We start from the raw sequence: 23,324 nt of genomic DNA, 5'->3' as shown, positions 1-23,324 counted from the left end.
GGGAGAGAGGAGAGAGAGAGGGCAAGAGAGGGAGGGGAGAGAGAGGGAGACAGATCAATCTGTGGTGCCAACCAAGGTTCCAGATTAGTGGCCTTAAACTGCTAGAGGTCAGGGCCAGTTCCACCCACGCAGCCCTGCCCAGTGGGGCAGAGGTTCATGGGCAGGGCCACAGGACACTCACCCAAGAGAAGCAGGAACCTGGGAAAGGTCGTTGCCCCCCAAACTGGTATCCGGAACACAGTGTGCACCTCCCAGGGAAGTACCAAGTCTTGGGATTCCTCTAACAGCCTTCTGTGAGCCTGAGGCTCGAATCAAGGAATTCTCAACATTGCCAGAGGAGGAGGCGCTCTGGAGGGATGCAGAATTCTAGCTATTTGACTAGTGGGCGAGGCCGAGGTCAGCAGCCTCTCACATGTGTCGCCTATGAGGGCATGGACACGCCCTCGACGCTGCTTGTCCAGCCTGGGGCACGCAGCACGTTCCCCGCCCTCCCAGTGACTTTTGCCGCAGAGGGACATTAGCTCCTCTTTCTCCAGGGCCCTCTGGATTCCGCCCCTTTCTTAGGGCCAACAGGGAACTCCGTACCTCTGGCTCCCCCCAGCGGCCATGGAGCGCAAGCACCCTGAAAGCTCTCCCGGCCAGACTCCTCCCGGCGTGCTGGCAGGAGAGAAGAGCGCAAGCGCCAAAGAGTCAGGCCGGAAGCGCCGGGGAGAGATTTCTTCCGATTTGAGCCCAGCGCTGGGGAGTGGTCAGGGCATCTATCCTATGGGCGTCCGGGGCGGTGTCAGAACCTGCTTGAGGATCCAGTGGAATTGCGGGAGGCGGGACCCACTAGGAGGTAGGAGCCTATCAGGGCGCAGGGTCTTGCCATGCGGCCTAGGGTTCTAGCTCCCATGTGAGCTTTCCAGCGGCTGCTACGGAGAACTAGGTGGGCAGCATGTCGGCTACTGTGGCAGCTCGAAAGCGGGGAAAGCCGGCCTCCGGGGTCGGGGCCGCTGCAGGGGCTGGCAAACGGCGGCGAAAGGTGAGGATGGCGTTTCCATGGATCGCAGCCTGTTACTGAGACAACTGCCGTCGGATTCCGCGGAATCCGAACCCGGTCCCCTCCCCAGTTTTGGAGTCAGCTCTCTCTGCCCGCCAAATCCTGGAAAGCTTGACCAGGGCCGGGAGCCACCACCTCTCCCAGTGCTGGACGCGCAAAGAACCAAAGGGTCCTTGGTCAGTGCTGGGGTAGTTGGGATCCGACCAAAAGGATCATATATTCAATTCCCAGGTCGACTCTGCGGGGAACAGGGGCAAGTCCAAAGGCGGTGGCAAGATGAATGAAGAGATCTCCAGCGACTCTGAGAGTGAGAGGTGAGCTGCCTTTCCCACTTAGTGAAAGGGGAAACTGAGGCCCACGTGGATAACTAGGCCGAAACCTAGGACTCTGATCTTTCGCACTCAAATCAGGGCGCTTTCATCCAATTTTGGGCCCTGAGAAGTCTCTGGCCCCAGTCGGAGACCACTGAGACTTCCTTGTCTTATGACAGGAACTCAAGCACAGGGCTAGATTGACACGCAAAGGGAGACAGATGAAAGACATGTTAGAGTTTCATTCTCTTTTCCTCGTAGAGTCACAATTAGCGATCTTCCTATTTTCTTTTCTTTTTCTTTCTTTTCTTGAGACGGGGTCTCACTGTGTAGCTCCCCTAGGTTCAAGTGCTTGTCCCACTCAGCCTCCTGGGTATGCTAGGTAACAAGGACTAAGGGTGCGCCAGGGCCTTCTTCAGCTCTTTAACGTGCTAGACCTTAGCTTCACTGTTGGAAGTAGAGAACGTGTGTAGTGAGAAGCATCTTACAGCAATGTGTTTTGGGAACAGAGAGTCTCCACGGAGAGGTTACACAGCATTCAGAGATCAGAAAAAAAAGTTTGAGGTGTCACTGTGGCAGAATGGGAGGTGGGGAAGATGGAAGGGCGGGTGCTGGGTGCATCCAGAACACTGAAGGCTTTGAATGTTTCCCTCATTTCTGCAGGTGATGGGAGGCTCAGGGTTTCAAAAGGACCTACAAGGTGATATCCTTGTAGGGTGAGGGCTGTCAGTCCAGGGAATCCTGGTGACTTCTTAATGAGTTGATTTAGAAATTCTGGCTGTCCCCCATGTTTGGGGTTGGTTGTCATCTTGGAATCTACTGTACTGCTCTCTGTTGTATTTCTTGCTTCTGGTACCCTATGCCTTCCTCCTTCACTCTTGTTTGGGTAGCACATTCCCTATCCATACTAAGAAAGAACTGGTTCTACATCTCCTTATATATCTGACAGTTTCTTTTTTGGTGCTGAGAATTGAGCCGAGGACATTGTGCACTGTGCCCACGCTCTACCATGAGCTACACACCCCTAGCCCCTGATACTGTCTTCATTTTTCATGATGCTTTCATTGGGGAAGGTATTCTAGGGGTTGGCATGTTCCTTCAGAATTTTGTCTTCTATTGCAACTGAGATATCTGAAGCCATACTTATTCTTGGTCCTTTGGTTGTGACATGGTTTCTCTTGGAAGCCTGCAGACTTTGTATTTCCCCAAGAGTTAAGAAATTTCACAGTGACCTTTGGGGTTTGAGTCTGTTCTCATTCTTAACTCCAGTCATGGAGTGGGGCATTTCAGGTTGGTGAGTTACATCTTTTGGTTTTCTACACATGTGATCCTTTGCCCTGAGGGCTGGCAGTGATGGGCAAGGTTGAATGTCAGGAGAGCATCAAAGAGGTATGTTCCTTGTAGCCAGAGAGGTAGAATAAGCCCCACAGACCTGGCCCCTTATTGCCCACAGCCTGGCTCCAAAGAGGACTGAGGAGGAGGAGGAAGAGGAGGAGCTGGCGGAAACTGCCCAGGAGAAGAAGCTGCGCTTGGCTAAGCTTTACCTTGAGCAGCTGAGGCAGCAGGGTGAGTCGTGGGCAGGCCAGGCAAGGGCTAGGGCCTGTGCCAAAACCTGCTTCCCCTGCTGCAGCCTCAGACACCTGATGGATGGGTCACTGGCACAGGTGCCCAGTAGCTGCCTGGGCTCCTGGAGCTGCCTGCTTGGTGGGGGTGGCCAGACCCACAGGTGGCTTTGGACTGATGTCATAAGTGAAGGTGGGAGGGAATGGTCCACCCTTCCCTCCCTTCTGCTGAGGCAGCCTGAATATCTTACAGGACACAGGCCAGGCATTCAGGGCCCAGCCCCAGGGTGGAGGAGTGGGATGAGCTGAGGGAAAGGGGGACCTAGGTCTTGGTTTACTTGATTTATTGTACAGAGGAGGAGAAGGCTGAGACTCAAGCGTTTGAAGAGGACCAAGTAGCAGGGCGCCTGAAAGAGGATGTGGTGAGTGTGGAGGGAGGGTGGAGGAGGGGGAAGGCTGGTCCTGTCCCCAGGTCCTTCCTGAATCCTGTTTTCTGCATGCAGCTTGAGCAGAGGGGCAGGCTGCAGAAGTCAGTGGCAAAGGAGGTGAGTGCATAGGGTGCTTTGGTGTGAGGTCGAGGGAGTTGGCAGCCCCTCCTGGGTTGGCGGGCAAATGACCCAGTAGGGGCTCAGGCTGTGGGTGTCTTCGTTCTGGAACACAGTGAGTACCTGGTCAGATGTGGTCAGGTAAGGTCTTGTCCTTGCAGACCAGGTCCTACTTTCCTGCTGGGCAGAGTGGGTGGGAAAGGATGGTATGGGAGGGAGTTGCCTTTATGCCCCCAGCCATAATGACCCAGCCCCTGCCTGCCCAGATCCAGACTCCAGGCCCAGCCGATATTCAGGTCTTACGGGGCCACCAGCTCTCCATCACGTGTTTGGTGATCACCCCTGATGACTTGGCCATCTTCTCTGCTGCCAAAGACTGCACTATCATTAAGTGTAAGTGGGCCCCCGTGTGGGTGCAGTCCCTGGGGCATTGGGGGCTGGTCTGGGAAGAGGGAGCCCTGCCAGGGGACAGGTCTGCTACTGTGTTTCTGGGTGACATCCACCGTGGGTCTGTGAGCTCTGTGACAGTTGAGACCATGAGCAAAAGCAAAATGACGATTAATAGCAGTTGAAGCGGAAGCTGTGACTGGGGAGTTGGACGAGAAGATGTTTGAGGCACGGCACAGACCTGTGCTTGAGTCCTTGGTCCTTCTGGGTTCCCAGCCCTTGACATCTGATCACAGCTTTCCTCCATCTACCATGACCATAGGAAGAACTGATACCGTTAATCTTGAAGTGTTTTTTTGTTTTGTGGCACCAGGAATGGAATCGTGAATCTTACGCATGCTAGGCAAGCTATACCCCCCAACCCCTAACGTACTTTTTTTTTGTTGATTTTTGAGACAGGGTCTCACTATGTAGTTGAATCTGATCTTGACTTCACTGCATAGCCCAGGCTAGCCTTGAACTCATGGCAGGCCTCCTGCCTCAGCCTCTTGAGTGCTGGGATCATAGGTGTGCGCCACCATACTCAGCCCACCTCCAAGCACTTTTGTATTCCTTCTCTTTTTGTGGGGGGTGTTTAATGGCCATTCTTTGGAACTGTTGCCATCCCTTAACAGCTTAGGAAACTTGTCTAGAGGCTTATGGTAGTCACAAGTTACTTTTCTTTTTTTTTTTTTTGTACCAGGGATCTAATTTGTGACCTTGTGCTTGTGAGGCAGGCAGTGGAACCACTGAGCTAAATTCCTGGCCCGGTTCATGGTAGTTGAACCAGGTCCTCCAACTCTAGTCCTGGACTTTTCCACGGCCCTTTGTCCATGCTGCTCCCTAACAGCCCTGTCCACCATCCTAGTGGCCTCTCTTTTTCCCTGGTGGCAGGGAGTGTGGAGACTGGACGGAAGCTGCATGTGATTCCGAGGGCCAAGAATGGTGCTGAGGGGCAGGCCCGTGGCCACAGCAGCCATGTCCTCTGCATGGCCATCTCCTCTGACGGCAAGTACCTTGTAAGGTCGGGTTAGCCCCAGAGGCAGGTGGGGGTTCTGGGTGTGTGTTGTGCACCTGTGGCCATTGCCTCATCCCTGCAGGCCTCCGGTGACCGTAGCAAGCTCATTCTCATTTGGGAAGCCCAGAGCTGCGGCCACTTGTACACCTTCACAGGACATCGGGATGCTGTGTCGGTGAGGAGCTGACATACGTAGCGTAGGCTCTACTGAGTGGGCTGGGCTTGGTGCTGGGCCACAGGTCATAAATGGATTGGAGGGTAATAAATGGGAGGAGCTGAAAGAGATGGAGTTAAGCTTGTGCAGGGGTTAGGTGCTAGGAGAAGCCCACATCTACCCAAGGGCCACATGGGGCCTTCCAGAGATACCTTCCACGGCACTCTTTGTGTTGTGACCCTTACCTGCTGTACCTCCTCTCTCCATGTACACTTAGGGGCTGGCGTTCCGCAGGGGCACCCACCAGCTCTATAGCACTTCCCACGACCGCTCTGTGAAGGTGTGGAATGTGGCGGAGAACTCTTACGTGGAGACGCTGTGAGTGCCTCAGTGGAGGGTGTGGCTGGGTGTGTGGGTTCACACGTGACCCATCCTACTCTCTCCGACCCTTAGCTTTGGACATCAAGATGCTGTGGCTGCACTGGACGCCCTGAGCCGGGAGTGCTGTGTGACAGCTGGGGGCCGGGATGGGACCGTGCGTGTGTGGAAGATCCCGGAGGAGTCCCAGCTGGTCTTCTATGGCCACCAGTAAGGCGTGTGCCAGACTAGTTGGGGGCCCTTTGGGTGGGGTGGGGCCGGCCCCACCCCTCATAACCCCTTTCTCCAGGGGCTCCATCGACTGCCTCCATCTAATCACCGAGGAGCACATGGTGTCTGGTGCAGACGATGGGTAAGAGCTGACCTTTCACTGCCTCTGAGCACTTGTTCAGCACTTGCTTCTTTGGGGTTCCACTTAGAAGCCCACAGTGGGGAAGCTGTTGTAACCATGGTGATAGATGTCACAGGCACCGATGGCCTTGTCCACGTCCCACGGCTGGCATGTGGACTTGGTCCCTCTCTGGCCTGTGTCTTCCTGTCTGGTCCCTCACTTGCTGTCCCCATCCACAGCTCTGTGGCCTTGTGGGGCCTCTCTAAGAAGCGGCCACTCGCCCTGCAGCGGGAAGCTCATGGGCATCAGGGGGAGCCAGGCCTGGAGCAGCCCTTCTGGGTGTCATCAGTGGCAGCCCTCCTTAACACAGACCTTGTGGCTACAGGTAGGTGCCTGCCCTGAGGCAGGGAGGTGGGGGTCACAGGGTGGGCTGCTACAGTAGCTGCTCATTATCTCGTCCCCAGGCTCCCATAGCTCTTGTGTGCGGCTTTGGCAGTGCGGTGAGGGCTTCCGGCGGCTCGATCACCTCTGCGACATCCCCTTGGTGAGTGGGGCTTGAATAATTGTCCTGTTTATGCCCCGCTTGAGGACTGTGAAGCTCCTGGCCCATGAAATGAGCTCCTAATGTCCTTCCTGCCTGAAAGGAATCTCCTCAGAAAGGAGGGCCAGCTTCTAGCACAGGCTTGGCAGGACCTCACCCTTCTGTCCTCTCCCTTGTCCCCTCCCGCACCCTGTCTTGGGTTCTGTCCTGGGAGTCTGGTGTAAAACAAGGCCTGGCATTGATTGTTTCTGTAAGGCTGGTGCCAGCTTGATAGCCCGGCTGTTCATACTGGGCCGCAATGGAAGGCAGCACCGTCTGTCAGTAAGTCTGAGTGCTGGACAACATTTCCAGCACTCATAGCCAGCGGCCAGTGCTAGGCTATGCCCTTGACCTACCCAGTGCCCCTCCCTCTTCCTCCCAAATGTGAAGGCTGAGGCTCTGAGGGATAAAGCAGAGCAGGGATTTAACTCCAAGGCCTTGATGGCGATGAGGGGACTGGAGCAGAGAGGTGTTCTAATGTTGTACCACGTTCCTCTCTCTTCTCAGGTGGGTTTTATCAACAGCCTCAAGTTCTCCAGTGCTGGGGACTTCCTAGTGGCTGGAGTAGGTCAGGAGCACAGGTACATGATCCCTCTGAGGGGCAGGGTTCATTCAGGGCAAGGTGGCGCCAGCCAGGCAGTGGATGGGAATGGGGTACAGACTGAGTGGGGTCTGGGTTGTTCCCAGCTGTTCTTCCTGCCCTTTGCAGGCTTGGCCGATGGTGGCGGATCAAAGAGGCTCGGAACTCAGTTTGCATCATCCGGCTCCGCAGGATCCCTGGGCCACCCGCAGCTGGCTCCTGACACCGTTATCCTTATTTAAGTTCTTCCCATACCCTGCCCCACTCTTTGTATTAAAAGCCTCTGTTTTGGGCCTTGTCTCTTGCAGCTTTTGAGGGTGAGGGTGGGGGTGAGGTGCACCGGGGACTGAGTTGAGAGAGGCCTTGGTAGGGACGGGACCATGATAGGGACTCAGCCCCTCTGCTGGCCTGAGAACCTTTATCCTTTTCTAAAGACCTTAGGGTATAGGCCTTGGCTGGCTCCTAGTTCCTCATCCCCAAGTCCCCTCCATGACCTTGTCTGGTCAGCTTCCCACCCACTACTCTGAGTTGGGCAGAGTCCAAGTCATCTGATAACCCATGAGGGCTGGCCCCGGGGTCTGAGAGCTGAACTGAAGACACAGGGCCAGCAAGTCAGGTGGACCCCACATTCCCACGTGGGTCAGGTCAGGAAGCTGGAAGGGCAGACTGGGCCAAGTTGGGCGTCTGGAGTGAGTGGGGAACCCTATGCCTGCATTTGTGCTCCTGGGTCCAGAGGGATCAGGTTTCAGTCAAGCCCCTGAAAATGGTTTGTGGATCAGAAGGTGTTGGTGGCTTTTACTTCTGCTGTTGTCTGCCCCAATGGAGCTCAGCAGCAGCATAAATGCACTTCCTATTCTGGGTTGGGGGGAATTCAGAAATCAACAGGAAAAAGTTCCTGCATTCAAGAAACTCACCTTCTGGAGGCCGTGAGGAAAGGGAACAAGCTGATACTATACATGACAAAGCCAGGTGGTTAGTATTACGAAGATAAAGTAGGAGGACAGAGACAGGCAGGTTATCTGCAGGACCTCTGGAGAAGTGACATTGAGGGGACCTGAATCAGGGAAGACCCAGGGGAACAGCACCCCACACTTGGAGCCTGTGGGAGAGGATGCAGTGTGGTGGCCATGTGATGAGCAGGAGGGGAGTGAACTGGGAAGGGTGGGCCAGTTCAGGTGGGGCCCTGTGGGGGTCATAGGGATTTGGTTCAGATGCATTGAGGAGAGCGAAATGAAAAGGTAAAAACCACCCCTCGGTTGCTGTGTGGAGAACTGATTACAGGTGGGGCCAGGTGGGGCGGGGGCCACTTGGGAAGCTATAGTGGTATTGTAGTAGTCCGAAGAGGATGTGCGAGGGGCTGGCAGCAGAGGTGCTCACAGCCATTTTGGGGATGGGCATTTGAAGGACGTCTTGCTGATGGGTTGGTTGTGGTGTGAGATAGCAATCGACATGGTGATGTTTACGGAGGTGAAACCAAGCAGGGAGGAGCAACAACTGAGCTGTGTCCTGGAGACACGGGGAAACCGAGTGGGCAAGGAGCATACTGCTGTTTTATCACCTGTATGAAGTCACGGGGCTCTGGCCTGCGCTGTGCCCCACTCAGGGGTTGGTGGGATGCCCTTACTGAGCCAACTGGATTATCAGATGTCTCCGGATAGGGGTTGGTGCATAGATCTTGCTTAATCCAGTTGCCTTCAAATTTGGACCTTTTATTCAGAGCTACTGGGAAGAGAAGTAGCTGTGTAGGGTAGGTGGAACTGCTGGTTGCCATTTTGCCATCATAATATGGGACGGGGGATTGTCTACAGGGAAAAGGAGAGTAAGAAAGAGCCAGGACAGTATCGTTTGGGCTTTTGCATTCAGCCTTGCCTTGTTGGCCAGGTCTCCCCTTTTGATCCAGTTTGAGTTTTTCCTCACATTCACCTCTACTCCAGCAAATATGGACACACTGAAGGCTCGGTGAGGGCATAGGAAGAAGAGTGGATGGATGCATTTCAGGCATCCCCAGACCCTGGAGAAGCCACATGGCACACTAGTGAGAGTTAAAGAGACTCCAGAATTTGCTACCCACTGCACACAGAAGCTACAGCTTTGAGACCCGGCGACAGCATGTCACCGAGATGGGCCTCGCACTTGTGGGTTTCCTTTCCCCAACCCGGGTCACCACCACAGAGAAGGCAGTGCCAGGAAAGAGGTAGATGCCCTTGGGAGCAGTCACCTTACATTCCTGGGGGCGAGGGGGCCCAGCCTGGACTTGTTAGAGGTCTTAGGATCTTCTCCAATTTTGCCCTTCCCACGGCCTCCTCACGGGGGAAGCATATGGACAGAACCCTGGCAGGGTTCTGCTGCAGGAGGCAGAGTGACAGCGGTGTAGATAGCTGGCTCCTCTCTGATGCTGGCTTCCGTGCCCCTCTCCTCACCCCCTCCAAATCCATCAAATTTATCTCATTTCTCAGTTCCCCAGCCTTCACCCTTGGTATCTTGCAGTGCTTGCTCATCTGGTTGCTGTCCAGCTCTCAGTGCTGAACTCCACCTTCCAGATAGACCTCTCAGGCTTAGTCACTTTCTGCTCACTGCCACCCCTACAAGGAGGAGCAGTGATAGGACTTGTCTCCCCGGGAGTGGAGGGAAGGGTCTCAGAACCTGAGGGCTGCGGGTCTGCACAGAGAAACAATCTAGCTTTGTTTTAATTTATAATCATGTATGAGCACTTTTTAGTATTTGCTATGTGACAGCACTATTTGCTATCTGGGGGCACAAATGAAAATGCTCAGACACTGCTTATCAGGAACTGGATGAGGGAGGAGACAGGCTAGCAAACAGGTGATGGTATGAAATCAGGTAACAGCTGCAATGAAAATCTATAAAGGGCCATAGGGTTCCTCAGGGAGCAGGATCCTTCAAGTTGACCTGAAGTCCTGTGGAGGGGCCATGTTGAAGTCAGCAGGCCACAGTCCCTTATCTGGGGTTGGAGCAGATGCCGGAGAAGTGACCAGGGCAAGGGCTGAGAGGAAGTGGTCTGGGATACCCGCTGTTTGCTATAGGTGGTGGGGCTGGAAGTGGACACATTGGGATCCTCACTGGCTTCACTTTTCCCTTCCTGCAGGGGAAAGGGATCAGAGAATGGTGGGGATGAGATGGGGTCAGGCGAAAAGACCCTGGAGTGCTGGCACCATTGTAGCTGAGGGTCACCCACAGTGGTCTTGAGAGGCTTTCATCTTGTCCTGTACTCCAGCTGCCAGAAGCACACTCCTACCATGCTTGTCTCAGGCCCTTCATTCCCTCACCTAGCACACCTTCAGAACCTCCCTTGGAGGTTCTTGGCTCCTGTGGTGACTCCTCCTTGACTACTGGCTGGAGTCTGAGCTGGTTTTGGTGGCAGTGAAGAGCCTGGCACCCTTCTTGACCCCAGGGGCACTAAGTCCACTAACTCAGACTCTTTGCTGTCTGAGCTTCCTTCCTGGCTTCAACCCTTGAGTTGCCCTAGGCTCCAGATGTAGGATCAGATGTCTGTTCTTTCACTCCTCAAATGCACAGAGACCCAAAAATGAGGATCGTAGTTGCTCTGACTAGTCAGTAAAACTTACATGCAATAAACTTGCTTGGTAAGGTACAGTAGTCTTTAAAGTTTATAAAAAACATTATACAGTAAGATTGACTTTGGAAGGGGTATACAGCTCTATATAATGAGAAATTATAATGTGTATAAATTCATGTAACCACCATCACACGCAAGATAAAAATTAGTTGTCTAGAAAATCCCTGTGCCCCCCTTTTCTCCTTGTGATGCTTGGGGTAGGACTCAGGGCCTCTTGCCACCAGACAAGGGCTCTCTACTCCTGAGCTACATATATAGCTTTCTTTTTTCTTTTTCTTTTTTGGTACCACGGATTAAACTTGGGACCTTGTACTTGCAAGGCAACCAGCAGAACCACTGAGCTAAATCCCCAGCCCTACAGCTTTCTACCCCTGTCTAGTCAGACCTTACTCATCACTAACTGTGGCAGCCACTGATCTCTTTTTGAGAATGTCACATAAATGGAATCCTACAGTAAGCACCCTTTGAGGCCGGTTCTTCCTCCCCCACCTTTTCCTTTCTCTTCTTTTCCATAGGAACTTTTATTATTTCAAATCCAGAGAACACCCACCTGCCTGATGTTACAAGCAAGGGGACCAGTCAGGACTTACTCTCAGATTTGCCTACAGAACCTAAGACCTTAAACCATGGCCTTAGAGCAGCTGACAGTGACCCCATTCTCCTTGGTCCTAGCCACAGTGCTGTAGTCCCACTGCTTGGTAGTGGGTGGCAGCAGCACAGGGAAACGTTGGCAGAGCCCTAGGCACAGGGCCTTGGAGAAATAATGGGGCAGGGATGCCTGCAGCTCGATGGGGGAATCGGGGGGCCAGGTGACTGGGAGGAGACAGTGCCGGTGCAGGTGCAAGGGTAGCCTGGGTGGGGGTTAGGCAGAGGCATCTGAGGAGGGCTTTGTCCAGGACCTGTCTTTGGGGCTTGGTGCTCTCAATGGGCATCAGAAAGCGTTAGCCCAGGGCAGTGCCTAAGTGAACAAAATAAGTGGTCCCCAAGCAGGGGGCAGAGCTGTGGCATCAGGTGCACCTGCAGCTGGCTAGGGAACAGTCAGGGGCTGCAGCTGGATCAGGGCACATATGGCTGGCTTCTGTGACTTGGCTCAATGTCTTTGAAATTCACATCTAGCACTGCATCCTTTTTATTACTGAGTAGAATTCTATTGGGTGGATGGGGCCCAGCTTATTCTTTCACATTGTGATAGACTTTTGGTGACCACGAATAGAACTGCTATGAACATTTGTGAACACAGGTTTTAATTTCTCTAGGGTAAACACCAAGGAGCTAGATTGCTGAGTTGTATGTTTATAAGAAAAATTTCCATTTTCCATAGCAGTTGTACTATTTTGTAATTTCACCAACTGTTTTGCAGTTTGAGATTGAACCCAGGGCCTTTACACATACCCCAATCCTTTAATTTTAAATTTTTTTCTGTGTGGCTTTTCCCCCCCGTCTCATTGAGTTTATTGGTACATTTTAGGTATACAGTACAGTTACATTCATCATGGGATCTTGTACCTTTACATAACAGGTCTTGGTTCTCATTTTTTCCCCTTGTCCCTGCCTTCCCTTCACCCACTTCTGTGTGGCTTTTCCCCCCCGTCTCATTGAGTTTATTGGTACATTTTAGGTATACAGTACAGTTACATTCATCATGGGATCTTGTACCTTTACATAACAGGTCTTGGTTCTCATTTTTTCCCCTTGTCCCTGCCTTCCCTTCACCCACTTCTGTGTGGCTTTTGAGACAGGGTCTCGCTATGCGGTTCAGGCTGGCTTTGAACTCCCAGCAATCCTCCTGCCTCAAGTGCTGGGATTATAGGCGTGCACCACCACTCCCGGCTCTTGATTTTGAGACAGGTTCTTCCTACGTTTCCAAGTTGCCCAGTATGGGTTCAAACGTGTGATCTACTTGCCTCACCCTCCCAGAATGCTGAGATTACAGGGTGTGCACCACACCTGGCCCCACCAACAATTTATGAGTTCTGGTTGCTCTGTATCCTCACCAGCATAATTATTGTCAGTATTTTAATTTTTAATATTTTAATAAGAATATAATGGCTATCTCAGTGTAGTGTTAGTTCGTATTTCCCAGTGGACAATCCTAGCGGGATATCTTTTCTTGTAGTTACCTTCCACTTATACATCTTTGGTGAAGTGTCTATTTAAACCTTTTATTTATTTAATATTTGGTTGTTTTCTTTTTTTTTGGTGATACTGAGGACTGAACCCAGGGCCTTATACATGCTGTGCAGGATCTCTACCACTGGTCTACACCCCCAACAGATAAATTGCCCAGGCTAGGACTGAATTTTGAGCGTTCTGCCTCCCCAGAATGCTGGGATTACAGGTGTGTGCCACTACGCCCAGCTGCCTTTCATTTCTTTCTCAAGCTTTGATGTTCTCACACTTCTAGTATAGTGTTGAACAGAAGTGGTGAGGATGGACTCATTGTCTTATTCCTGATCATAAGGGGAAAGCATTTAGTTTTTCACCATTAAGAGTTCATTTTAGCCAGGCGTGGTGGCGCAAGCCTGTAATCCTAGCACTCGGGAGGCTGAGGCAGGAGGATCATTGTGAGTTCGAGACCAGCCTGGGCTACAGAGTGAGTTCCAGGTCAGTCTCAACTACATAGCGAGACCCTGTCTCAAAAAACCAAAAAAAAAAAAAAAAAAAAAAAGAGTTCATTTTATTTGTTGGTTCTTTTAGGAACTTTATAGGTTAAGAAGTACTCTTTATTCCTAGTTTGCTAAGTTTTTGTTATCATATGCTGATGATTTTTTTCAAAGTCTTTCTGAATTAGTCGAAGTCATCATCTGGCTTTCTTTAGTCTGTTTCTATGATGGATTATACTGGCTAATTTTTGAATATTGAACTACTCTTGTACTCCTAAGAGAATTACCTTTGATGGTGGCATATGATTTGTTTTATAATTGATTTTTAAAGACTTGATAGACTGTTTTTGTGGATTTGTTTCGTTTTGTTTTGTTTTTTGAAACAGGGTCTCACTATGTAGTTGAGACTGACCTGGAACTCACTATGTAGCCCAGGCTGGTCTTTTTTTTGGTACTGGGGATTGAACTTGCAAGGCAGGCCACCAAACCGCTGAGCTAAATTCCCGGCCCTCAGGCTGGTCTTGAACTCACAGTAATCCTCCTGCCTCAGCCTCCTAAGTGTTGGGATTACAGGCATGCACCACCATGCCTGGCTGTGGATTATTTTTATTTTTCATGAAGAATATAGTCTGTAGTTTTATATTCTTGGAATATCTTTGTTTAATTCTGATATTAAGGTCATTCTGTTATTTGGAAATTATTTGGAAAGGGTTCTCTTCTGTTCTTTTCTCTGGAAGAGATTGTGTAGAATTGGTATTGTTTCTTCCTTAAATATTTAGTAGAATGTGCTAGTGAAACCATTGTGGCTTAAAATTTTATATTTTGGAAAAATTTTAATATCAAAGCCACTTTCTAGGGCAAAAAAAGAAAAATTTTTTTCTGGGGATTAAAAAAAGACAAGACCCAGGTGTGATGGCCCATGCCTGTAATCCCAGCACTCAGGAGGCTGAGGCAGCAGGATTGCTGTGAGTTTGAGGCCAGCCTGGGCTAAATACCAACTGAGTTTAAGGCTAGCCTGAACTACAAAGAAAGAACATGTCTCAAAAAGCCAAAAGAAAAAAAAAAAATAAAAAGGGGTCGGTTCATTGCCAGCTACGTAGCAAAGTGAAACTAACTACTTCACTGCTCACAGAGAACTATATTGGGACCAGAAGAATCTTATGTAGTTGGAGATAGCAGGAAGAATGGGAGACACTGCTTCCCAAGTGGCACTCCAGAGTTAACAGTGAGTGGGTGACTGCACTACAAGAACCCAAGGACAGTCATGCAAAGTAGGTGCTCATGGGGACACCATTATAGGGAAAGGCTGGGTGTTTGAACCTGGGTCGCAGAACAGATCTTTGGCTGCTGTACACTGCCAAGTTCCCTGAGCAAATGAAGGAAAGATAGTCAGAAGAGACTTCCAGCAGTGAGAGAGCAGACTGGGGGAAGTCCTACTGAGAAGCAGGCTGGTGATCACATTCAGTTCCTGTGGGCAGCTACCAGTTTCAGCCTGAGTTACACAGGGTTGGAAGCTCACATTGGTGCCATGGTGTGAAAGGGAGACCCAAAACAGGGTCTTATGGTATGTTATATCTCAGCCCTGATATATACCACTGTATTGGGTTAGCCTGTTACTTCTATAGCTAATTTGATTGCATAGGGATAATCCTGACTCAGTGGACAATTTAGTGCCAGTAAAACTATCTGCTGAATCCATGATCACACCCAGGAAGAGGGACAGCAAGACTTCCTAATCCAAGAACTCAGACTAAATCAAACTCAAGGATGCCTGCAACTTGGCAGCCAGAAGTCCTGAGTCTGAGCTGACTTTACTGTTGCAGTGGAGAGATCTGGGTTGTAGGCACTCAGGCTCTCAGGTAAAGAAGCTGCTTGGGAATCACATATGCAATGTCTCATCGGAATATCTAATCTGTGTCCTATCAGACACCTTATTGGATTAAAATGTTTTTATGTTTCTTGAGTTATTTAGTAGCATGGGGTTATGTTTGGTTGTTTTATGGTTTCATGTGTTTATTAGGTTTTACGTATATTTTATGTATATATTTTCATGTATATTTGTTCTTTCATTGGATCTTATTTAATAGGTATCTAGGTTCTTTCCTTTGTCTCAGCTCCCTATCTAGTTTCTTCACTTTAACCCCCTGAGACAATATTATTAATACATTTCTTTGTTTTTTCTTCTAAACATATAAATTCTTCCTCCCAAGTTTGAAATTGACCATACTTAGCCCCCTCTGTCACTCCTGTCTTCACAAGTTTAATCCCTCAATCCTCCCTATCCTACACCTTTAGCCCTTCTGTGACTCACCTAGCTTACTGTCCTCCCCATAAGTAAGTGCTGATAACCACATAGCTTTCCTCAATCACAAAGTGAACTCCCTTTCTCCCACAAAATATCCCCTGAAAACTCTAAATGTTAAATCTTCATCTCAGCTAAAAGTACTCCAATAAAATCAGGACCTACATCAGTTTTTTTTTCTTCTCATCCATCACCAGTCTTCCTTTCAAACTTCCCCCTTAGTGCCTAACACTACTTATCAAAACACCACTTATTCTCCCCACCCCACCTCACCTACCTCACTGCAGAGCAACCACAATAATAAACTATCAGAATGTGAATAGAGAACAGGCAAAGGGGGGATGAGTCACTGCAAAGGCTATCATATAAAAGTGTTGTAAGATTGAACCTGTGGATGCCTTTATAAATGGAAGCAATTCTTTCAGCAAAACACAGGGAAAGATCAAAATCACTTAAAGTAAATAATAGAAGAAATAAACACTAGCACTGGACATACAAAGCTGAAAATTATTCATGGGGAAACAACATCCTACTAAAAATGTCTATATAAGTCACAAACTCCTCACTTTTCTGCAAGTCCCCAACTTGTAGCAACACCCCCACAAAAAAGGAAGAAGGAAAAATAGGGGGCCACATATAATTTTTAAAAGTATATATAGCCAGGCGTAGCGGTGCATGCTTGTAATCCCAGCACTTGGGAGGCTGAGGCAGGAGGATCGCTGTGAGTTCGAGACCAGCTGGGGCTACACAGTGAGTTCCAGAGCAGTCTGAACTACATAGTGAGACCCTGTCTCAAACAAAACAACCCCCCCCCAAAAAAGTGTGTATATATACACACACACACACACACACACACACACACACACACAAATACACATAAGAGAATGGGGAAACAAGAAAATAAAAGATCCCCCAGCCTCCCAGCCCACCCAAGGCAGAGCTCAGGCTCACAAAAGGAGAAGAAAACAAATACCAGGTGGAAAAAAAATCCATGAAAATTTCTTAGAAGAGATAAAGAAAACAGGTGAGTTCAAAGAGGAAATGAACTAAAAGTTTACAGCAATTACAGTAAATAATATTCTCACAATGAGTTTCAGGGAAATGGGTAAAGAAATGACGATCTAATAAAACAGTTCAAAAATTTGAACAAGATTCAGTAGGATATGGAATCCTTGAAAAGATGTCAGATGGAAGTGCTTCAAATAAAAAATAGTATAGAATCCACACATTGCAGAAATGACTAATGTAAAGACTGTCAGATATTGAGGAAGAAAGAGTGGATTATGATAAAGAGCTCAAATAAGTAAAAAGGAAAGTAAGAGAAAATGAGAAGACTGTCCAGAAGCTACTAGATGACAACAAGAAGACCAATGTAAGGCTAATCAGAGTTAGAGAAAAACTAGAAGATAGTATAGATGGATTCACTAATGTGGTTACAGAAATTATGCAAGAAAAAATTTCAAATAAAAGAAAGTAGTTTAAAATACAAGTAAGCAAAGTTTATGGACCACCAAACAATTATGAACAAAGCTCACCAAAGCATATCTTCATTAAAGTCACATATGTCCAGCAGAACTTTAAAAGCAGTAGCCAGAGAAAAACAAAAATCACATATAAAGGTAAACCAATTAAAATCAGAGCAGACTTCTCAACCCAAATCCCAAAGGCTAGAAGAGGTTGGACTAAGTATTTTAAGCCCCAACAGCAAATAACTTCCACTCCAGATTACCTTTCCCAGCAAAGCTGTCCTTCAAAATAGATGGAAAAATAAGGTATTTCCATGAAGCTCAGCTCAGAAGACATATGAGTGTTAAACCAGCTCTAGAGAAAATGCTTAAGAATATTCTCAATAGAAACAATGAAATGGAAACAGCTGAAAACACAGAGGAGACTAGTGAGGTCAATGGGTAAAGAGCAGCCAAAAAACAGGAAAAGAAACAAAGAACACCTAACAGAGAAGGCAATGACAGTAAATAAGCAGCATATTTCAGTGTTATCCCTCAATGTTAATGGCCTCAACTCTCCAATTAAAAGACACAGACTGGCAGACTGGATCAAAAAACAAAATCCAACAATCTGTTGTATTCCAGAAAGTCATTTAATCCAATATATATATATATATATATGAAAAAATATATATGAAAAAATATATATTAGAAAAAAATATATATTAGAAAAAATATATATATTAGAAAACAACACTTTATCACCAAGCTCCCAAAAACAAGCAGGGATATCAATTCTAATGTTACTCATGGTAAAATTCAAGTTAAAATTGATTAGAAGAGATAAAGAAGGTCACTGCATGCTACTTAAGGAATAATACAACAAGAAGAGATAACATTAATAAACATGTATGCACCAAATACTAGAGTAACTCTCTATAAAAACTGCTTAAAAGATCAAGTAAACACTAACGCCATCATAGCAGGGATTTTAACATCCACTTTCACAGAGACAGATCAACTAAACAAAGAACCAATAAAGAAGTTTCAGAGCTGACCCATTCCCTTGAACACATGGACTTAATGCATATACACAGAGTATTCCACCCCAATACAACAGAGTATACGTTTTTTTCAGCAGCACATGGTATTTTTCCCCAAACAGATCACATACTAGTCCACAAACTTGCTTAAGTGGACATAAAAGAACTGAAATCACCCCATACATACTGTACAATAAAAATAAAAGTCAACAGAAGAAATTTCAGAAAAGGCTAAACTCCTAGAAAATTAACAATATACTCCTCAACAACCAATGGGTCCCAAAAGAAATCAAAGAAGAAATTTTAAAATTTCAGGAAGTTAATTATACAACTCAATAAAGCCTCTTGGATACTATGAAAGCAGTCCTAAGAGGAAAATTTATTGATCAATGCTCATATTAGGAAAACAAAGCAAGTGCAAATAACAACCTTATGAGAAATCTTAAGGTACTTGAGAACAATAAACCAACCCTAAGCCAAAATTAAGGAGGGAAATTGTAAAGATGTCAGTAGAAATCAATGAAATTGAGACTAAAAAGCAGTGCCAAAAAATCAAGGATTCAAAGAGCTGGTTCTTCAAAAGAATAAATAAAATAGGCCCCTAGCGAGACTCACCAAGAGAAAGCAAAAGGCTCATATCAATGCAATTAGAAATGAAAAAGGTGAAATTACAGCAGACAATATGCAAATCCAGAAGATGGCGACTACTTTGAAAAATTATATTCCAAGAAATTAGCAAATTTTGAAGGAATAGATTCCTAGACACATAAAAATGACCAAAAACCAATCCAAGAAGACATAAATACACTTACCAACCCAACAAATAATGAAATTGACTCAGTAATAAGTAATCTACCAATTAAACAAAGCCCAGGATCTGATAGATTCACTGCTGAATTCTACAAAACCTTTAAGGTTGTTATATCCCAATACTCCTCAAAGTCTTCAAAGAAACTGAAAGAAACAAAGAGCTCCCAAACTCATTTATGTCAGTAACACCCTGTTCCCAAAACTGGATAAAGACCCAACTAAAATAGAGAACTATAGGCCAATCTCCTCAATGAACATAGATGCAAAAATCTTCAACAAGATAATAGCAAATAGAATGCAGCACATTATCAAAAAAGATGATATATCATGATCAAGTAGGTTTCATCCCAGAGATACAAGGATGATTCAACATATGTAAGTCAATAAATGTACTACATCACTTAAACAAGAACAAGGTAAAGAACCATAAGATTATATGAATAGATGCAGAAAAGGCTTTCAACAAAATTGAACACTCCTTTATGATAAAAACCTTGAAGAAAATAGGTCCAGAAGGACCATACCTGAATATGATAAAAGCTATATATGACTAACCAATAACCAGCATCATACTACATGGAGAAAAACTAAAAGCATTCCCCCTAAAATCGGGAACAATACAGGGATGTCCACTATCACTTCTTCTATTCAACATAGTAAAACATTAGCCAGAACAATTAGGCAAGAGAAAGTAATAAAAGGGACACATATAGGAAGGAAGAACTCAAATTATCACTATTTGCAGATGACATGATATTCTACATAGAACACCCAAAGAACTGCACCAAAAATATTTTAGAATCAATAACCAACTTCAGCAATGTAGCAGGGTACAAAATCAACATATTAAAAATCATTAGTATTTGTGTATACCAAGAATGAATACAGTGAAAAGGAAATTCTGAAAATATACTATTCACATTCGCATCAAGAAAAATGAAATATCTAGGAATTATCCTAAGGAAGTGAAAAACCTCTACAAAGGAAACTACCAGCTCTCTGAAGAAGGAGATTAAAGAGGAAATCAGAAATTGGAAAAATATTCCCTGCTCCCGGCAGAACCAATATTGTTCAAATGGCCATACTTCCAAAACTGTTATACAGATTAAATTCAGTCACAATGAAAATACCAACAATATATTTTACAGATCTAGAGAAATGAATCCTAAACTTCATATTGGACTAGAAGAGACCCAGAATAGCAAAAGTAATCTGGGCCATGAGAGCAGAGCAGGTGACACAGCAGTACCTGACTTCGAGCTATACTACTAAGAAATAGTGATAAAACAGCATGATATTGGAACAAAAGTAGCTATGTGGATCATTCTAATGGAATTGAGGGTACAGACATGTTCTCCAGACTGATCTTTGACAAAGGGGCCAAAAGTATATGGTGGAGGGAAAATAACCTATTCCACAAGTGGTGTTGGGAAAACTGATTATCTGTTTGCAGAAGAATGTAATTGGACCCTTATCTCTCACCATATGCTTAATTCAAATCAAAATATATCAAAGATCTAAACTTTAAAACAGAAACATTAAACCTTCTGGAAGACAAAACAGTTAAAACACTTGAAGAATGTGTAGGAAAGGATTTTCTAAACAAAACCTCAATTGCACAAGAAACAGCAGCAAGAATCAACAAACAGGATTATATCAGACTAAAAAGCATCTTTATCTACAACAAAAGAATCAGTCAGTAGAAAGAGGAGACAATCTATAACATGAAAAAAAGTATTTCCAGCTACTCCTCAGACAGGACTAATATCTAGAATATACAAAGAACTAAAAAAGATAAAAATAAAACCACCTAAAAATAAAGATCCATGCAAGAAATGATCAAAAGAAACAAACAGATACTACACAGAGGAAGAAATACAAATGGTCAACAAATATATTTAAAAAATGCTTGACATCTCTGGCCACCAGAGAAATGCAAATTAAAATAATGGTAAGATTCCATCTTGCTACAGAAAGAATGGCAATCACTAGGAAATCAAATAATAGCAAATGCTGGGTGGCTGTGGTGAAAAAGGAGCCCACCTCCTTTGTTGGTAGAAATGCACATTCATACAACCATTTAGGGAAATCAGTATGGAGTTTCTCAAAGAACTGAAATTAGGGATTCCATATGACCCAGGGATCCCCTAGCTTCCTCCTGCCCAGAGTTTTTAGTTATAATCACTGGGAAAGATTGGTTGTAGTGTATTTATGATATCACGTGGTGGACTCACCAGATAGTTTCTAGGCTCTTGTGTATGATAAGTAGAGAACTGTAAGTGTATCCCGAGGGAAACTTTGGAAGGATTGCTCACATCTGGGCTTACCTGGCCCCACACCCAAATCTGGAATTATTTCGTGAGAGCCAAGTATCGTGAATTCCACCACTTTGTCTTGAAGGTAGAGTCACCTGTGGGTTCAAACTTCGCCGCACTGGATGTCAACTATAGGAGACATTATGGAAAGCCCCAGCTGTGGGTCTCTATCTCCTGTGGGCCAGTATGATGTCTGCAAGATAGGAAGGAAGGAATGAACACACAGAGGCAGAGACTTGAGAGAAGTTGGATCTTGGGTCAATCCAAGCTGCTCTGGGCAGCAAAGACAAAGGACATCCAGTGTTTATTCATTACAAGTGTGGGAAGGAGGGAAGCTGGGCAGGCCTTGGGACACCTGATGATAACAAGTATCATGAGTAGGAGGACGTTAGCACATCTTTTTCAGAAGAGAACAAATGGCTAATTCAGAGGGGAAGAATTTAGGTGGAGTCAGTTGACCTAGGCTGGAAGTGAACTCAGTTGAGCACTGCTCCTTCCAGGGTAGCACAGCCAAACTGTGGAGGGGCAAGCAGCTTGTGCCACTTATGCCTGCTGATACTGCTCAGAGGCATGTGCTACACAAGTGTATATCCGGTGGTAAAAGAAAAGCAGCTACATTTATTGAAGATAACTGGAAGGCACAAACAGAAAAGTGGCATCAAGGAGGCAGAGAAGAAGTACACAGAGATAAATCAGGCTTTCAAATTCTAAAAGATGTGTTCCCCAGCCCGCGCCTCTCACTGAGTCTCTGGGTAAGATGGACAGGAATGATTGACAGGGTACTGAGTCATCCGCAGAGACTTCTAGGGTGCAGGACTTTCCTGGAGTTTACTCCGGTTGAATTACTGTATACATGAGATATAGTCCACATACATGAACCTTTAACTAGGTTTGAGTAGGGAAAAGGTCTCTGGAGGTCAGACCGTGGATCTAACAAACCCATGTTCCAGCTTGGAACTTGAGTGCTTTCCTGGGTCTTTGTGATTGATTGATTGATTGATTGTGTTTTAGAGACGGGGTTTTGCTATGTAGTTCACACTAGACTTGAACCTACTGTGTAGTACAAGCTGGCCTGGAACTCACGGTAATCCTTCTGCCTCAACTTTCCTGAGTGCTAGGATTAGAGGACTATACCACATAGTGGATCTGACAGATGAAATAGTGCCCGGCTGTTGTTTTTATTCCTGCTTCTCTCAGAACAATGGAGGGAAGATTGGCCCTGGAGTGTTGGCTGAATCCATGTGGATGAAGGGCAGTGGTTTTCTATGCCCAGTTGTGCTACCTGTATTACTTTATTTGCCTCTCTAAGCTCAGAGATTTTTTGTTGTTGGTGGTGTTTTTTTTGAGACAGAGTCTCACCGTGTAGATCAGCCTGGCCTTGAACTCACTATGTAGCGCAGGCTGGCCTCAAACTTGCAACAATCCTCCTGCCTCAGCCTCCTGAGTGCTGGGATTACAGGCGTGTGCCATTACACCCAGTTGCTCAGAGATATTTCAATGAAATTTGAAAAGATAATTGTTATGGCTCTATCTAGATGTCCCCCCAAGTCCTCTTGTGCTCACAGGTAGGCTTTTGGAAGGTGACTGGATTATGGGGTGGTATACCTGGGTTGCTATCAGGAGCAGTGTCTCATAGAAGGAGTTGTGCCACTTAGGGCTGATAGAGCTCAGACAGGGACACTACCAGTTTGAATGAGCCCACCTGCCATCTTAGAGAAACCTAGGCTTAATTTTACTTGTCACAGAAGACATGTCAGCAGGCCATGAGCAGTCACCCAGGACGTGTCAGAAGCTTACAGAGGACATAGATGACACATCAGCAAGCCGAAGGCCAACATTTCCTCCACCTACCTCCTAAAAAGCCTTTTAACCTGTAGGAGATACCTTCTCTATTCTGCTCATACAGAGAGATCCCTCTCAGATTTATCAATAAACCTGCCTGGACTGTTGAGTTTGCGTCCCTCTTTCCCACTGGCCTGAAAGGTTTTAATCACTCTTCCCAGCTCCCCTCTTTTCTCTCTCTTCTTCCTGGATGCCCTGAGCTGAGTAGCTTCCCTCTACATGGGCTCTTCCATGGGGCTGTTCTGCTTTGGAAGTGAACCAAAGCCTCTTAGAGACTGTGAGCCGGAATAAACCTTTCCTCCTTTAAGTTGTGAATCAGTCATCTGTTATGTCTCAGCGATGAGAAAGTGAGTAAGACTGTGATCTTTTTTCTTTGCTGGCAGGTTTGCCCCTTCTGGGGCTGAATTCTTACCTACCTGTCCTTGGGCTCTGTTATCTT

General features: G+C 46.6%; 2 protein-coding genes across 3 annotated transcripts in view; one reads left to right on the top strand and one right to left on the bottom strand.

The window, feature by feature from the left end:
* Positions 1-722, bottom strand: part of Parp3 (poly(ADP-ribose) polymerase family member 3) — a 6,707-nt gene extending 5,985 nt beyond the window's left edge. Inside the window, exon 1 of the mRNA XM_010625407.2 lies at positions 182-722. The gene's annotated coding sequence lies outside the window, so the exon portion shown is untranslated. The remainder of the gene's footprint in view (positions 1-181) is intronic.
* An 85-nt stretch (positions 723-807) lies between these two features.
* On the top strand, positions 808-7,266 carry Rrp9 (ribosomal RNA processing 9, U3 small nucleolar RNA binding protein). 2 transcript variants are annotated; one of them, XM_010625408.3, is made up of 15 exons: positions 811-1,024; positions 1,274-1,356; positions 2,807-2,919; positions 3,270-3,337; positions 3,419-3,460; positions 3,727-3,853; positions 4,781-4,905; positions 4,987-5,079; positions 5,336-5,436; positions 5,512-5,646; positions 5,726-5,788; positions 6,007-6,152; positions 6,232-6,311; positions 6,855-6,928; positions 7,057-7,216. In XM_010625408.3, exons 1-15 carry the CDS (start codon positions 938-940, stop codon positions 7,148-7,150), a joined length of 1,431 nt encoding a protein of 476 aa, XP_010623710.1. In that variant the 5' UTR covers positions 811-937; the 3' UTR covers positions 7,151-7,216. The 2 variants fall into 2 exon arrangements, with proteins under 2 accessions (XP_033615410.1, XP_010623710.1); XM_033759519.1 differs by lacking the exon at positions 6,855-6,928 and having other exon boundaries at positions 808-1,024; positions 7,057-7,266.
* Positions 7,267-23,324: the final 16,058 nt, after the last annotated feature.

This window comes from Fukomys damarensis, unplaced genomic scaffold (genome assembly GCF_012274545.1).
Source record: "Fukomys damarensis isolate Sample0158 unplaced genomic scaffold, DMR_v1.0_HiC HiC_scaffold_37, whole genome shotgun sequence".
Taxonomy (NCBI): Eukaryota; Metazoa; Chordata; class Mammalia; order Rodentia; family Bathyergidae; genus Fukomys; species Fukomys damarensis.
Note: the sequence above shows the minus strand (reverse complement) of the source record. Positions and strands in the feature narration are given on the sequence as shown.